At 40.3% G+C, this 18,080-nt stretch overlaps 1 protein-coding gene across 2 annotated transcripts in view; it reads right to left on the bottom strand.

Annotated features, from left to right (window-relative positions):
- The window catches only part of VSTM4 (V-set and transmembrane domain containing 4), a 79,765-nt gene that overhangs the window by 46,917 nt on the left and 14,768 nt on the right, over nt 1-18,080 (bottom strand). For both annotated transcript variants that reach the window (XM_082765210.1, XM_082765211.1), the window contains exons 5-7: nt 16,099-16,132; nt 10,537-10,643; nt 9,674-9,735 (exon numbers count right to left, since the gene is read on the bottom strand). In XM_082765210.1, the coding sequence (XP_082621336.1) occupies nt 9,674-9,735; nt 10,537-10,643; nt 16,099-16,132 (203 nt within the window). The remainder of the gene's footprint in view (nt 1-9,673; nt 9,736-10,536; nt 10,644-16,098; nt 16,133-18,080) is intronic.

Raw genomic sequence — 18,080 nt, 5'->3', positions numbered from 1 at the left:
CCTTTCTGATTTAACATAAATGATTCCTGTTTCCTTGAAATCTGCTTGAATAATTATTGTATTGTCTTCTGGCTAAAAAGATAAACATCTAATATCCTCTGAAATCAGTCCCTGTGCTCCCCTGCTTCCTGTCTTTTGCACTTTTCTGGAATCCTTTCATTTTGCTTTGACAGTTGCTCGCTCTCTACATTTCAGATTGTTTCCCTCTGGGTGGATCATCTTACAGTTTTCCAGCATGAATTTAATCTTATTTCTTCTCTGTAGATCTGATCCTGAAATACTTTGTGCAGCTGCTCCTGCAAGGAGTATCGCTGAAGTCAGCTGATTGTACATGTGAGTAAAGACCATCTGCAGGGCTCTGTGTCTGCAGGACTGTAATCTATGCATTGAATTCTTCACATTGTCTTCCCCACCTTGCATGGGTAGTCCTATTTGATCTCAGCTTCTGGTCCTCATTCACTACTAAATGCTCCACTGTTAACCACACAAAACTTCCTGTTTTTGTGGATTTTTCTGCTGTTATGATGTAAAAAGACTTCCTGTAGACTGCTACCTGATCTCATACACAACACAGAAAGAAAGTCACATTTCTTTGTTCACATAATGGGAGTGAACTAAATCACATTTAGAAAGACATCCATACTATCCTGGCTTTGAGTTAAAAAAAAAAAAAAAAAAGTTAGAGAAAATCTGTCAGCTGCTCTGATTAATTATTTTTTAACATCTCTCTTCTTTATAGCCTGAAAGTATCTAGGCATTTGTTTTTGCCTTTTTTTGATATGTTAAAGATTACTTTTAAGACTTCAAAGCTATATCTACCTGTTTTTCCAGTATGCCAGCTAAATGCAGAAACTAAGTTGATGCTGGATATTGCAATAAAACCAGCAAATACTGAAGATTTTATTCTCAGTGTGGGATAGCAGATCTAGCCTCTATTTGAAGGTAATAGGAGTTTTGCTACTGACTTTAGTGGGAGTCATCTCAGCCCCTGAACATAATGATATGATGCACAAAAAAAGCATCTTAAAAACATATCTGATAAAACTTTCCAAACAAGCTATTGATTACTGCCAAAGTAAAACTCCACATCTTCTAGGACTGACCCAGTACACCTTTTGAAGTAGAACTATTTTCATTGTTCCGTAGAAATCAGTTGCTCAGGGCATGCTAAATCTGTATATGCTTTCCTCTTTGCTGTTTAATTGCATTTCATATTATGCTTCCATTTAGAAAATGTCACATGTCCTAAAATAGCCACCTCAACGCCCAGCTCATGTAAATTTTAGAACTAAGATTTATGAAATCATATTGGCCAGGTGTTTTATTGTGTTAACTCAAAATTGCATTGTTTTCCAGTGTAGATTATCTCTTTATTCTTACTTTATTCTATTTATGTTTGGATATGAAAAATAACACTAGATTCCCCAAAACAGGTCATTGGGCAGTAGTGGCTGATGTGTTGTTTTCATACATTTTTATGATGTTCCTATAGTAAACATAATTTAATAAAACCAAAACACACTAAATAAATAATTGCATCTAGAAAAGCAATAAAACCAAATAAAATTAGTACTTTCATAAGTGGAAAAGGTACTTCAATTACTGCTACAAGCAACAGCACACCATAAAATGTGTAGAATAATTTCCCTTATGCATATTTCTAGTATGTAATAATTTGATTGAAAATATGAGGAAACACACAGGAGGTTCAAAATTGTGAAGGGTATACAGTTTTCAGCGAAGGATGTGTAATAACAGTGCATGGAAGCCAACAGTACTATAAAGTACGTATGGTAGCCAGGCTTGTTTTTTCATGCACTTTTCTGTACTTCATTTATCAACCATATGTTTAATTTAATTTTGATAGTTTGTTTGTCCAAAACCAATTTTTTTTGAACAGGCAGGGAAAGAAAACTAATTCTATGATTTCATCTCTCATTTGGATTGGATACCATTTTGGCAATGTCAGCCTGGAATCCTGCCACCACCTCCTTTTTAGAACAACAGGGTGACTTTAATAACTGATCTTACAGGTGGGACTGATACTAGGACAGAAGAGGAAGAGACAGCAAATGACTGGCTGTTCGCCTCTTTCTTTCCATCCCGGCTCTTCATCTAGGGGGTCATTGGGATTTCTATGTCCTTTCAGTGTCCTTTCCTGAAAAATTACATCATTGTTCTTAAATTATATTGAAATGATTTCTTCAAATAGAGTTATTTTCCAAAGTGACATTTCTAGATGTAGACTTTTATCATGTGCATCTGTTTTCATCTTGTCTTGGGATCATACCCTTTGAAGAAATACAAATTAGAAAGAGTCATCATTTTCCAGTGTATCTTCTGGCAAATGCAAAATGATTCTTCTTCCAGATCTCTTCCAGTTTAATTTTAGTTTATTCCAGTCACAGGGCTTCCCTTGGGCAACTATGTGAAATAATTCAGTTATAGGAACATTTTCTCAAAAACAATCTGCAAAGTCTATCACGTGAATATCTAAAAGAAACTTAAGTGTGTGTATACTCAGTTTTGTTTTTATTGGGCTTGTCCAGTGTATAAATGTGTTAGAAAAGACCTGGAAGGGTTGGGATTTTAATGAAAATTACTCTGATTTTTATGTCATAATTACCAGGAATGTCAATTTTGCTCTTTCTTGGCTTTGCTGGGTTGTTTCTTGGCAGCATCAAGGATGTTTACTGTGAGAACTGTCAGACTGAAAGTTTTGAAGTTTTAACTAAAACCACTTTTATCCAAATTTGTAAATAGCTATAGATAAAACAAGCAAATAATAACCTCATAATTTTAACTTGTCTGGAAAAACAACTGCTGCCAGCTTTCACTCATGGATTGGTGTAGTCTTGCTCTTCCATGACCTCAACAGTTATTGTGAAAATGACAAAATGAATGTGAGTTTCTAATTTAAAAAAATAAATAATAATCCCCTGATTCTAGCTTACCATCAAAATTAAGCAGACAAGGGCTCGCTTGCCTATTCACTTCAGTCTTAAATACTTAATTGACTACTGCTGCAGATATTTGCCTTGGAATTCAGTGTCTATATGATTGTATGTGATGGAGGTGTTTGGGATATGATGCAGAATGACTTTAATTATGGATGAGAGTAAGAAAATTACGCTTATAGACCAAATTGACTTGTCACTTTTAAATTTTCGGGGTTTAACAGGCATGTTTCAAGAAAGTTCCAGTCAAGAGTTTAACAATTCAGTAACTCAGAATTCCTGCAGAAACATGAAAAATGAAACCCTACCCTCACTGCCAGGTCCTGTGCTTGTGGGTGAATGGATTAGATCAAACTTTGCCAATTAGGCATGTTTGCTGCTCTGAGTGCCAGTACAGGGGAAATTGTCACCTATGGGCTAGCCACACTGCTGTTGGGTGCATGCTGGAAAGGTATGGATTCAAGAGGTGGTAGTGAGGTTTGTTTGATGAAGTCTCCAGCACAATTGCTTTTCTTCAGGTTACACCACAGCCCTGTGCAGTGACACAACATAGGTCTCTCTTAGCAACAGCTTGCTGCAACTACCATTTTTCCTCTCCCTTTCTTTTGCATAATCCCAAATCAGAGTTTGGACCTTTTCCGTTTCATATTTGAGAGACTCTGTGTTTTGCATTCATGCTGTGTATAGAGCTCCCCAGGGAAAGCACTGATACTGTCCCTATGGCACAGCTCAGGAGCACCCTGTGTCACTGCCTGAGCACAGAGAATCAGACCGTGCCCAGGCAGCACTCTGCAGGCCCAAGGGGGTGGGCTCAGGCATGGGGGAGGCCATTGATGCTCTCTGTGTGAATGTCCAGATGGGAGAGAACTGTGTGCTGCCTAAGGAACAGGGGCTAGCTTTGGAAGAGAGGGACTTCAAAATGACTTCTGCAGACTTTTGCAAAAAAACAAAGCTAGATCTGCAAAATGAATTATTCCTCAGAAATGCAACTGCTGGCTAGTAAGAGCTCTGGAATATCAAGAGAGCCATTGTGCTCTCTGTGCCAAGGCTGAGAAATATGACATTGGAAAATCGTGGAGTATGAAGTATGATTTTTGGTGGCACTATCAGTTAAAAAAAAAAAAAAAGGACATTTTCTTTCCACTGAGATGTCTGGTTTTTAATACCCAGAAGAGGCTTCACCACTGGAAACAATGTCTATGTCAATTTGTGAACCCTCTTTCAGCACTGCATCTAAATTTTGCTTCTAAATCCCACAGAAGTTACGATAACAACGTTGGGGACAAAGACAAAGGTGATTCACTAAGTCCCATTGAATCATTTTATTTTAAAGAAACAGAATCCCATAAATGGCTGGTAGTGTTTATACGGAGTTAGTCAGTCCGTCTTTCTTCATTAACAGAATTAAATGTACCTGGCAGAAGTTTGTCCAGCCTGTTTTAACAGCTTCTGCAGAATAGTCCCTTTGCTAATGCTTTATTCCTTTTACAGCTGCAGAATTACTACTAGATTCTGAACCAAACCAACATTGCTGGAAATCAGGATTATTTCTCTTTATCCTTCAGAAGGGTTCAAGGACTTTAGTTTTCTAGTGAGACACATTTTTTACTCCAAAGGTGTTATTGCACAAAAATCATCTGCTGTGGGACTTTGTAAATACACAATTCTTGGCACAATTCAAGCAAGAGCTTTTCTGTATTTACACAAAATGTTCCTTCTTGGGGCTGAAGATAGAAATGCAGGATCTGAATGTGAAAGCAGGCATAACTCAGAAGTTTTGAATATATTGTATTCTAAGTTTCAACTTGAATGTGTAAATGATATTCATGAAGAAACGTTCCTATGGACTTCTCACATCCTAATGAAAGACTGATAAAAAATGATTATTTATCTGACAGAGAAAAGAATTATGTGGACTGGATGAAAATATTCAAGAATCATAGGGAGTCGAGAAAAAAAAAGTTCAGTTCTTCCTTGCATATCATATGTACAATGTTATTTGAAGTCTGTGGAGATCAATAATGCCTTGAGAAATTGAGAACTTAAATCACAGATTGTTACATATTGTGGAGAGAACAACTCTTCTAACAGAGGGTGGCATAGCTTTTAATTTAAAATCATGCAGGCGAAAAGGAGACCTGATTGTTCTCAGAAGTGAAATATATGAGGTTACTGAATAGTATTTCACTTTCTTTGTTTTTCTTAAGGAAAGGGCCAATGGTACCTGCATGTTAAGACTATTCAGGAATTCTACTAGTCATGCAAAAAGCTGATTAGAAAACCTTTCCTAGCGAGCTTGGTGAATAGGTATAAGACTGGCTTGAATGATGTAGTACTTAATTGTAAGATGAAAAAGAGATCATTCGCTTGCACATCCAGACCCTTCCTCAAAGGGTCTCCAAGTCACTGGTTCTGATACACAGTGGGTCTGATTGCTTATTTGTACTCCTGAAACCTAAAAGTCAAAATGATTTTTCAGATGAAGGAAACTTCAGCTTCTGGGCAGCTCTAGGAGCACCTTTCTTCATTGCTTGATTTGGGAGTATACACTGATGTAGAACAATGAGCTAAATGTGAACTAAGCTTAATTTTGCTGAATTCATGCAGAAGAGACCAAATCATATCTTTCTTAGTTCCAAAAGTGTTAAACACCCATCAAGTTCCTGCTAAAAACAACACCCTTCTGCCTCAAAGACACAGCAGAAGCAGGACAGCTGTGCTTTGGTTGAATGCTTGCAGATCCCAGGCTTTCACACACTTTTCTGCTGAGTAAGCACTTCCAGTGCAGGGACTGTCCTGACATGCACTGGCTGGCACTCAGCACATTGTCAGCACTTAGCCTATAATGACAAATAAGGATGGGATTTTTCGAAGCTGGGGTGGGTGGGGAAGAGAGAAAGAGAGAGAGAAAAGAAAAAGTCAGAGTGTTCCATTTCTGATACATCTGTAAAAACTGGGAATCCAGATCTTTGAGCTGTCACCAAAATGACTTCTAGAAGTTTCCCTCAATCTTAGATAACCATAAGCCCTTCCTGCTTCTCAAGTAGCTTTTACATAATCATCATCAAAAGAAAATCTCAGCAATCATGTCTCCAGTGATCCAATCCATGCTGAAACAAACAATGCTGTCTGTGCTGCATTATCTGTGGGTAGTGGGATGCTTCTCAGAATTAGCTCCAATATGGTCTCTGGAAAAGAGACCACTGCTCCAGAAGTCATACAGGACCAATGCATATTCTGTGCTGCGTAATAGGAGAAGCCAGATACACTCTGGTAAAGAGATTTGTCAATGCAAGAGCTGCAGAAGGCAAATCCAACATACTGTGTCCCTTACGTTTACAACACATTCAAAGAACTAGACCCAAGGGTATCATTTATAATATGGGATGCATTTATCTGATTTCAAAGTGGAATGATTATCTGACTTGGCAGAGACTGCATAAGTCAGTGGCAGAATCAAGAAGATTCCCTGTATCCTGCCTTATCTTTGCAGGTAGTCTTTCCCTTAAAGTTTAATGTGAAGATGATGAAGTCAACAAAAATTTTGCATACGTAAAGATTGCAGAATTTGGTCTAACTTGGAATCAAATTCTTTCCACTAGCTCCACGCAAGGTCTTCTAAAAGTTTGGTGATGCAAACCTTCATGAAGACACTGAAACCTATTCATTTAGATGTTCTGCACCTGAAACTCTTGGACTATGACAACGAATCTCTAGGAGGCAATGAAAGGCTTACCAGAAAATTCGTTTGAGGAAGTATAAGATTTGTCTCTACCAATTCAAAGGGCTAAGTACTTAAGGCTGTAGTGGAACAGCCCTTAGAGAGACAGATTTGTGGGCCCCTAGAATTTTCGTCTTCCTAATGACTCTCTGTGCTTCTTACATGCTATAAAAACCATCCCTTTTTGCATTTCAGCATCTCTATTTCCTTTGATCTGTACACATTTCTCATTGATGCTAATAGAGAATGACACTGATGGGGAATATTTTTGCAACAAGGGGAGCATAGAATTCTTGTTCTGGCTAAAGCAAAAGCAATATGACATAAGCAGAGTTTTTAAAAGACTTTACTCAAGGCTGTGCAATTGAACATGATATTAGGCTTTCACTTTTTTTTTTTTTTAATTTTCATTGAGATTATGTCCATATTTTACCCAGGTTATTGTATTCTTGTAAAATTATACTGCAATCCACTCTAGCATGTTAACAACAAAAGAAATTCTCTAGCTTATTATAAACATCTTTCAAGAAACCAGAAGCACATGTCCTCTGGAAATAATTTTGCTGGTATTTAGGTTATTACAAAAATTTTCCCCAAACACTGGAATTATTTTGTAATGTTCCCTTATACTCAAGCTTGTTTGCTTAGGCTTTCTAGAATATTCTCCTAGTGTGGTATCTTCTTTTGATTGCAATGGGAAGCTGCAGAAGAAGTCCAGATACTCAGCAATTTGAGTCTGGCTTTCCAAGGGCTATTACCTAGCAACTATGTGCCATCTGTGAAAACAAAAACTAGTGCAGACAACAACTCTAAAATAATTGCAGTTGAAAGGAAAAAATCTCTTACCCTGCAGAAATTTGGCAGGGTGGCGATAACATTTTTTCTTGCCCCAAAGCAGATTGAAAATTTTAAATCTGAGAATTTTTTGTGAATTAAGAAAATCAGGAGACGTGTGCTGAAACCAACAAAATGTTCCATTTTGATGAATATGAATTCTGTAATTATTACCATTTCATATCTTTGTTGAAACTTTTTTTTTAACTTCAGTTAGTTTAGGTTTCTCACTAAAAGAGAATTTAAAAAGAGAAAAGATTTTTTTTTTTCCCTGAGAATAGTAAAACATGACGGTTTAAACAAATGGGTTGTAGAGAGAGGCAAGAGGAACACAAATGGGAAACAGCTCTGGGGAGTGTCCTGCTCAGCTTCTGAATATGCCTTATGGACTGCCTTGGGTTTAGTTTTCTGCCTTTTAAGTACCACTAGGTGAGTTTGGGTCTTGAAAATCCCTTGGACAATATTTGCTGGATTATTTTTCAGCTAAAAGCTAACTCTCATCCATAGATTGTGTGTTTTCTGCAGGCTGCGATATCTTTTCATCAGCACTCTGAGGTAACATGTAAAAGGGAAAAGAGCCACACATGGAAGCAGCTGCCAGCCTCGAGTCCGACAGCAAGGCACTAACACTGAGTCTGCTGGCAGCACACAGGTGCTCAGTCACACTAGGGAAAACAAAGCAGATTTCAGGGTTTGAGAAGGGTTTATTGCTGCTCTGCTCCAAAGACCTTGAACTTTGTCTGGGGTCCCATGGTGGGAAGGCAAGAGTAAATAGCTATTTGTGGCCCCCATCCCTGGATTTATTCCAGAAAGAAAAAGCATCTGGAAACAGATTTACCTCAAGTTCAGTGTGTGTTGATGTGCTTTATTGACCTGCAGGCAGAGTCTGAGTGCTTTAACTGATGAGAGCTTTTCCTAGGAGGGCTGAAGGTTAGCGGATCTCTGGAATAGCCACGTGTTGGGACACAGTGGCTAACACAGGTTTTGTTTTCATGGGCTTTTAAAACTCTACCTCTTCCTTTACTGATGCCTTACCAGTACAAGGAGGCTGACCAAGGCACAACCCTTTTGTGACCGGGGGAAGAGGTGGGCAGTGTGCCTGAGAAGCAGCGTCACGCAAGATTTAAGCTGAGCAGGAGCCACCTGGCACTGCTCCCAGGTACCCTGGGCTCTACCATGTTAAAAGAGCAGAGAACATTTGCCAACAATTGGTGGGAAGGTTCCCAATTCCAGTCCTCATCTGAAAGTGAAGCCATCACAGAGGCATTTGTGTTATTCACACCACCTAACTTTAGAGAGCTGCCTTTCACTCAGGTGCTGAAGTTAGGGGGGTTAGTCACCCTGGGCTCTGCATTGCCAGCAAACGGAGAGCAGATCCCCCCAAAAGGCAACAAGGAGCATCTGGTCAGGCTCCTCTCTGACTCACCTCTGCTTATTGACTGCACAGGGAGCCGTGCAAGCCAGCCTCGTTATAGTGCAGCTGAGGTTAGTTGGTATAAAACAGTCTCTGTTACCCCAGATGTCTTGGCCAGGTACTGCTTTGTTACTAAAGCAGAGAAACATCTGCCCATCTATCTGATCTGTCTGGCAAATACCCACAGGCTTGGAGTTTTGGTTTGTTTTTTAACAAAAACTCGTATCCAACAGAAACTGCATCCAAGTTTTTCTTTTCTTTTCTTTTCTTTCATACAAGCTCTATGCATATATTCATTCCTGCAACTTCAGCTGTTGCTGACTTACACCACTGTGGGGCAGAATCAGGGCCCTGTTTTTGACTTGAAATGTCTCAAAAGCAGTGTGACGGTGTGGTTGTGATTCTGCCAGTAACGGATGTTTTTTTTCCAAAGCACCAGCTCCCAGCAGCATGTGAGAATCAATAGCAGGTTTCGTTTAAGAGCAGGCTAAATTTGTAGACACAGTGACTGCAAGAAAGCTGGAAAACATAATCCACTGTAACCTAATGCTCTAAATGAAAAGGGCCAAGACAACTTACCACTTTAAGAAGTATTACTTTATAAAAAAAAAAAAAAAAACAGAAAAAAAAAAAAGTTGTGTAATTTTTATGCCAATTTATAGCTACTGAACCCGGAGTTCTGGCAACATTACGGCAATTATATTGAGAAAGAAGAATATGAAGAAAATGTCATTGAAAATTACTTACCAGGATCAATTTTCTTTGAGGTTTCAAGAGCTTGGGCTTAGGAAAATTATTGGCTATTGGAGCTGTGGAAATAAATATTAAGGAGTCATTTCATATTATTATAATTCACTGTCATTTTTAGCATGTGCATTAGTAGTAAATAAATACATGTAGTTACACTTTTATAAAAGCTTAACTGTATTTCAGATAACTTGCTTTACAATGAAGCATAGGGCTTATGAATCGGAAAAAATCGTAAGATTAAAGAATCTGATATACAAATCACGCTGTTTTGTGCAGAAGCCAGAGACCAAAGACACCTCTTGAGGACTGGTCACTTGTGATCTAATGCATGGAAAACTTTCAGCTCCTTTCCTTCCCCTCTGCCATTGGGTTAGCACTGGTGGCAGTGCTCAGAAAGCACACCCAAGTCTTTGTGTGACCGACCCCAGAGGTAACCCCAAACCCTCTTTGAAAATGAGATCCCCAAAGGGTTGATCTTTATCTGCTTGTCTTGCTTGATCTATGAAGTGCACCCCCATTTTTTAAGAGTGTGATGTGCTGGCTTCCCTCATCAGTTTATCCCCAAAGTGAGAGTTCATCTTGCCTAACTCTGATCCTCAATATGAGTGTGAATGTTGTGGCAGAGGTCCTGCCTTCCTCTCTGTTACAGGGAGCTGAGGCCTCTGTTTTAGATGTGATACCTAAGGCTGTGGGGATGCAGGCCTGGTCCCAGCAGCAGGCACTGGCCATGTTTTCCCCCACAGATGCATTGCCCACAAGCGGGGTGGGTGCAGAGTGCCAAAGCCTGATATCCCATGCACTGCTTTCCCTCCATGGCTGTGCCTGGGGTTTGAAATACTCCTGCCTCTCTGTTTTCATACCTTTTGCTGGGATGGCAGGCGGCTGCTCCACTTTCTCTTTCTTCTTCTTTACCTTCTTGGGCTGCAGAGGGGACATGCTTGTCACGCTGGTTACGGTCTCCCCTGAGCTGCAACGCAGAGACCCATGTGTGAGGGACAGGTGAGGGCAATGCAGGGAAAGATGCTTTGTCCCAGTGAGTTCATGCAAGCAGACACATCACCTTCCACTTGTGAGAGCCGCTGCCCAACAACTTGGATTTTGACCTGGGGCTATGCTAAAAAACCTGTTACAGGGGGCTGAAAATGCTCAGGGTCCTGCATTTCTTCAATCACGCAGCCTAGCTGAGAAACTCAGGAGCCTGATCTTTCCTGACACAGAAAAAGTGAAGTGACCTTAAAGCCGGGTTTACACAGGACTCATTTCATTGCAGCTATTTCTTAAAAACATGCATGATCCTGCTGCTGTCCCCAGTCTGTGCTTGTACCTTTTTGTTGGCTAGGACCAGGGCCATGGGTGGGCTGGAAAAAGATCACACAGGCAGCCCATGGCAAAACAAAATCTTAGGGGCTAATCCTGGCTGAGTGGTCAGCAGGACAGGAGAGTGTGCAGCATGCCTTGAGGTAGCTGGTCCTTCAGATGGCTGACAAAGCTATATCTGAAAAAGGCAGCTTTTTACAGGGGGTGCAGTGTGTAACATGTGCTACAATCTCATAACTCCAGCAATTTGCATGTTCCAGTACATCCATGCTGAGAAAGCAGTGGTAGATGTGAGGGAAGAGTACAACAGTTTATTATAAACAGGGTCCTAAAAGAGGGCTTCTGTATCTGGACTTATTATAGCTCATCATCCTGTAGCAACTGTTTTGTTATGCTTTGATTCATTTTGTTTTACCCTTAGCATGTCCCAAGTCTGAAGCAGTATAACCTGCCCTGAACATTTAGGGGCTCGGATATGCAGTCAGGTTGCAGAGACTTGATCTTGTCATCAAGTCAGCTATGCTGACTGTGCAGGTGCTCCTTGCTTGCAACTAACGTGAAGTAAAAATATATTGGCTTAACTGGGAGCAAAAGGAATCTTATCTTACAGCTGAGGTGGGAGGAGAGCATATAGGGGTCAGTTAAATGATGTGGGGGGAGTAGCAAGCAGTAGTTGTTGGGTGCACCTGACATGGGCTGGCCCTGAGAAGGGCTCAGAGTGGCTGTGGGGATCATTTTGGGGAGCTGCACCATGTAGTGGGACCCAGCTGGGGGCTCTGTGGTAATAACACTGGTGACATTGAATTCTCTGAATTTTAAATCATTTGTCCCAAGGTGCTGTTCCTCTCTAGGTTCTTTTGTATAAAGAAGCATTCTCTTTTTATTAATAGAATTAAATATTCAAATTGAGCCAAAGTCTCAATGAAAGTTAAGATGTCTCAGCTATTGCCTACACAAGAATTGCAAAATAGGAGCCATTATCATTTTACACAGCTGTAAATCCAAACAAATGCCACTAGCATTGGTGAAATCACTCTGAATTTACACTTGAGTAGATTAAAAAAAACCTCTGTTTTGCTGATTATGCTAAATTCTGTTCCTTGTATTCAGCTGAAGACATGGGTTTGCAGCCAAACTTTTAAAAAAGTGTTTAAGAGGTAAAATATTTTCATGATTTATAAATAAATCACATCAATTATGTAAACTGAGGGTTGCATTAAAGTGATTTTAAAGTGTGCCTGCACAATTGTGAAACTCTCCCACAACAACCATTTGTTTCTATATTAAAATCATAATGTTAAATCATTTAAAACTACCAGGAAATGAAACTGTCCTGTCTAGCTCCATCACTCAAACACAGCAAACTGCAAAGGACAGAGAAAAGGGAAGGGAGGTGATTTTTTTTTAATGTTTTTGGTCATTAAGACAGATATGTAGCTTAAAGATATTATTGTTCTGATATTGTTACTTAGGTACAAAATATGAAAAGGCTTAGTGTTAGTTCATTGAATTTTTTTTTTTGTACTGCTTTGCCACTGAAAAAGTGAAGCTACAGAACACTGTATTTGTGGCTTATGCTTTTCTTTCAAGTGCCAGACCCATACAGGGTTAACTGATTCTGGGAGATAAAATAACTGTACTTGCTGTCTCTGAACTGAGCTCCTCAAACCAAACAAGGAGGCTCAGAAATGACTCCTTGGCTCTGAAACACTGTCTCTTTGTGAGCTTGTCTTGTTCTGGGTTGAGGAAGAAAGTTACGTTTTTATCTGCAGCTCCTCCTCCAGCCTCCTGGCTCCTATTCTAACAGTGTCACGTTGTGCCTTTCTTGAACGATCTGATGAGTTTTGAGAGAGCGAGAAAAAGACAAGAGTTTGGGGAAAAGGAAGCCTGTGTAAGGTGTCTGTCAACCAAGGCAATTTTCCCTGGAGGTAGTGGCTGCTCTTTCAGGAGCATACAGTCCCAAGAGCGGGCAAAGTGCTACAATTTGGGCATTACTATCCTTACCAGAGTCAATGATGTGGGACTCTTCCTGTGGTTGTCTAGGTCAGCTATTCCCTCTTGTCAAGGATCTGTGGGTTGAGGTGACAAAAGTGCAAGTCGCTTGGGAGCTGTGTTGGTATTTTCCAAATGGGGTGCTGTGTAAGAAGGTACCTGGGGTGAGCTGGATGCCTGGTTCTGGTTCAGTCTGGCAGAACTTGTTCCTACACCATTAGAGTGGTGGTGTGGGACCAAGGCATTGGGACAGGCAGCTTTGTGAAGTGAGTGCTTTTTTCACCTCAAATTATTTGTCTCCAGAAAAGCAGTCACCAAAGGACTGGAGTGTTCAGGCCAAAACAAACAAATAAAAGACAGGAAAAAGAAAAAAAAAGTCCTGTTTTCAAAGCTACATCTCCCGTGGGTTTCTGGATCTGAAAACTGACAAAACGATCTAATAATAAGGCAGATAATAAAAAAGAAGATATTTAAAGGAAAGAAACCCACAGAAAAGAAAATTAAGTGGTTTGGAAAACCCATAATGGCTGTACTTTTTATTTAGTTATTTATTTTTAGAAACAGGTTTTGGTTAACTCATTTTCCCCTTTATTTGTTGTTGGTCAAGCAGTGAACCAAAACCCAAACATTTGTTTCATGTTGTTTTACTCAGGCATTTTCTTTTCTACCAAGGCCATTTTGTGAGACCCGGGGCAAATCACTTAGTAATTTGTGCTTCAGTTTCCAATTAAGTAAAAACATCATTATGATGTCAAGACATGAAATATTTTAAGATGCTTAGGTATTACTGCAGTGGGACTGCTGACGGTTCCCAGACACCAGACTATTAACGTAATTTGGAAACTTGATTCTGCTCTGTTTGAAATGTCACTGAGGGAGTTGGAGCTGAGCAAGGCTGAGCCATTTTGACTGGCAAGAATCTCATGCAAATTTGTTCATCACATTGACCTAATGGGCATTTAGGCACCGGGTTTGGGGCCTGAACATTTTGAATTAAGTTCCAAGACAAGCTAACAAATACTTGTTAGGGGCAGGTAAAGGAAGATAGTTTGAAATGCAGCCTTTGTGCCAAGTGCACAAATGAGATCTGGTCCAGCCTTTTAGATTCTGGTTTGATCTGGCAACACTGATGGGGTTTCTTGGGTTTTGCAGTGTAGGTGGATGAAGCTGTCACATACCTCTCATATCCTCTAATACTTCAAATTGTCTCCAAGCTTCTAAATTCTGTCATTGTGTGACCATAGCACTGCTGCCACACTGCTGGCATTCAGCTAGAAGTGACCAGTGCCCGGTGCCAGCTTATGCAATTGCATCTTCTGCCTTTCAGTGGGTTTACCTATTAACAGTAGCACATCTGGATAATCCAGAATACAAGATTTACTTGCCATTCAGATTTTGTGATGCCTTGAAGCACAAGAATGGAAACAAATGGTTTGCATCAGATGTGGATCATAGCATGTTTAATATCAATTCTGCTTAACTTCAAGTATAGAGATAGTCCTAATGAGTTCAAAGGAATTAATAGTTTGTGTTTTGAGTAGAGGGTAGAAAATAAAAGGTAGTAATTGTGAAACACAGCAGAAAGCATAATACTGGTAACATATTCATAGGTACTTATTTTAAAGCCTTGAAGTCAGTGCACTTCGGACATGCATTTGTAGGATCAGGGTTTTCACTAGCATACCTTACCAGACTAAAATACATTAAGCCACAATTTTTATCCATATAGAGTCATGCACTTCTTTCACTTCCTAAGATTCCATTTTAAAGTGAAGAAATCATGTTGGCTTGTTTCCTCCCTGATATTCAGCTCCCAAGTTTAGCATTTTCAGTGGTATCACTACCATATCACGTATGCCCAGACAGGCATATTCTGTATAGTATAATGAGTCTTTTTATCTGACTGCCATGTTCAATTTTCTCACCAGTTTTGACTCTCATCTTTTCAATGTCTCATTTTTCCCCTATCTTTGTGTTCTCTAACAATCTTGATTTCCTTTGATTTCCTCCCCCACTTTTTTTTTTTCCTTAGTTCTAAGTTTGTCCTAGTAGCTAATAAAGAAGGAAAAAGAAAAAACATTCAGGGAAAAATGAAAACTGCTGAGCTGTCTCTGTAAATTTTTGTTGTGGTGCAATGGCTGGTCAGGGTCACAAAACAAAGATCTTTCAAGAATAACATGAAAGTTTCAGTTTGTACTGACCTCGCCTGAACTCTCTGTAGCTTTATTTTGACTTCGCTTATATCCGAGTGTGGGTTAGAATGAATACAGTGATTATCCCATGAAAATGCACCAAAAAATACACTAGTTTAGGATATTCAGTGCTATATTCAGTGCCAATTCAGTGCTATACTTGGCACTGAATTGGTGCTAAAAAGATACTATGAGAAATAGTATCTGTGATACCAAGCGATACTGGATTTAAACTACAAGGCCAGAAACATGTTTTATGTCACTGAAAACTGGGAAACAGATGTTCTTTTGCATTATGAGGCATCCCTCTTTAATCTTTTTTGTTTGTAAAGTACTTTTGTCATCTTTCCTTTACTGCCATTCCAGCACAGTTTGTATCTCAAAAAGCTCATACACTGGAAATCAGCTTTATACTACCACACAATCAAAAACTTCTGGCAGTCAGTGGTATGTAAAGGGACAGTGATTAATGACTGCAGCAGAAGTAGCGTTTTTCCCATCACTCGGAGTCTTCAGCTAGGATTAGACTGTGGGCCAAAAAAACATGCTTCTGAGCCTCACTCCTGGTTCTGGGTGCAGGAATTATTGGGTAACATTGTGTGCTTTATGTAGTTGGATGGCTTATGTCATTACCAGCTGTAACAGGTGTTGGGAAACCCAACAGGATTCTCCAGAAAGCAATTCAGAGCCTCAAGAAAAGGCTTGTCACTGAAGCAGGACCTACAGCGAGAGAGCACAGGTGGATCTCCCCTGTCATGCATGGCAGATGTTGGCTTTCAAGCACATCCATGAGTCACAGACCTGGGACTCTTTATCTTCATGCAGGCATTTTGGAAAACATTACTCATCTTCAGCATACACAGCAAAACCAAAACAGAACTGGTGCCTTGGGTTATAGTAAAGAGAATTGTAATCTCCTACCTGTTCTGGGGGCATTTCACCAGGTAATGCTTCACTGTTAAAGAAAAGAAAGAAAGAAAATGTGGCTTCACACTGGTACAGTTTATGGATTACAAATGGACACTGCAGGTAGACCTACGCTCCTGGGACTGTGGAGGAGCCAGGTTGTCACACTGGGAGAGCAGCTAATGATCACCATATTTTGTGAATTAAAATGTAGTCAGGTTCAAAGACAGCTACACTTGGGAGAGGGAAATGCATCAAACAGCAAAAATCTGCTGTGGAAGTGCTGGGCAGTTCACATTCCAGTGGTCAGCCCTGGTCAGCCCAGACAAGACATCTTGCTAAGGAGAGGCACAGCAGGCCAGTAATTTTACTTTGAGGACTTTTATTTCCCTTGTGGTGCCTCTGTTTATTTCCAGAATCCTGAAATAAACCATGCAGCTACAGGAGCTGCTGCTGTTCCTAATGTAGGCTAGCCTGAAGCCTCAGGCATTTAGGGGTTGCCTCCTGGGATCAGACTGGAAGTCCAGTCTGGCCAGTGCCATCTCTGACTGCACAAGTGCGAGCTGTGTAAGTCCTCCCGCTTCATAATGCTGTGAATCAGTAGCCTGAGCAAGGGCAGCTTCCCTCCTGCAGCCTTTCAGGAGCCAGGGTTATTAAGATGCTCTTCTGTGGCTTGGCTCTGCCCAAGCTGTGCCACATGGAGAGATGCAGGCAGGAGGAGAGGCTTTGGCTCTTCTAGTTAAACTAGAGCCAATTTATTTCTCTAAAAGAAAAGAGGGAGCAGCCCCGGGTTGTGGTGTGAAGTGTAATGTAACATAGGTAACCCCCTGCATCTTAATTTTCTCCATTCTTTAAAAGGCTTTGAAAACCAGACAATGGGGCACTTACAGAATTATGCCCCTCTGTGCAGGAAAACTTTCACATTTGATCTTACCTAAAGTATCCATTATAAGAAAGCTGAATAGCTCCTCACAGGCTGTATTTTGGACTTAAATACATAAGGTGTTAGGGCTGAGGAAGCTGGAGAGGGGATGGTGGGAGAGTGGACAGAGCTGTTGGTGTCTCCATGATTTTCTTCAGGTGTGTTCATGAAGAACCCATGGGTGGGGTGACTAGAAATGGTAATTTTTCTAATGGAGATTTACCCAGTGGGTGAGGTATGGAGATGGTTTTGGTTCTCTTGGGCCCTGAGGGGAACAGGAGAGTCAGGTATCTCTCGGAGGGCCTCTGAGGAAGACGATGTGGCAATCACCACACTGAAGGTGGCAGAAGGCTGTGCCTGGAGCTGGCCTGAAGGCTCGGGGTGAAGCTCTTGGAGATTGCCGTGTTGTGCCCTGCTTCCTTCCTCAATGACTGGCTTCAGGATTTTGCTGAAGGTTCCTTTCATCTGAACACTAGGATCTGCCCACTCCAGCCCAGGATGGAGGTACAGAGTACCACAGATGGAAAGAAGGTAAGATAACACTTTTTGAGGAGAAGTGCTTTATTCTAACAGTCTGAAGGAGAGAGCACTGCTGCTTTAATTCCCTGCTGCTTAACTGAATGCTGAGCTGATTAATGTTGCTTTGGGAGAATGCTCTGACCAGGTGGCCCTGGGCAAAAGGCCTATAGATAGATAAAATCTGTTGAATACCGAGTGCCATCTATTAAGCTTTATTCTGTTATATTTCCATTGAAACCATAAGTTTAATGCTGCCAGTGTTTACTGGATAATGTACAAAATCTAAATAAAAAATTGTTTAAGACTTCAATTATTCAGATATTAGAGTAGTGAAGAAAGGGTTTAGCTCAGAATAAATTATTTTTATCTGTTGTATATGCTTATTCTATATTCTTTTTATAATTATCTTGTGTTGGCTTGATGTGAAGAGAGCTCTAACCTGGTCATTCACTTGTGCTACTGTAAATAAACACAAACAGAAGCAAAATCTAGCCCAATGTCTTTTAGAGAAAAAACAGGATAAATCAGTGTGTCTAGTGTTTGTGGCTTCAGGGTG

The sequence above is a fragment of the Aythya marila genome, assembly GCF_965140915.1.
Source record: "Aythya marila genome assembly, chromosome: 7".
In the NCBI taxonomy this organism is placed as follows: domain Eukaryota; kingdom Metazoa; phylum Chordata; class Aves; order Anseriformes; family Anatidae; genus Aythya; species Aythya marila.
This window is presented reverse-complemented; position numbering and strand designations above follow the sequence as displayed.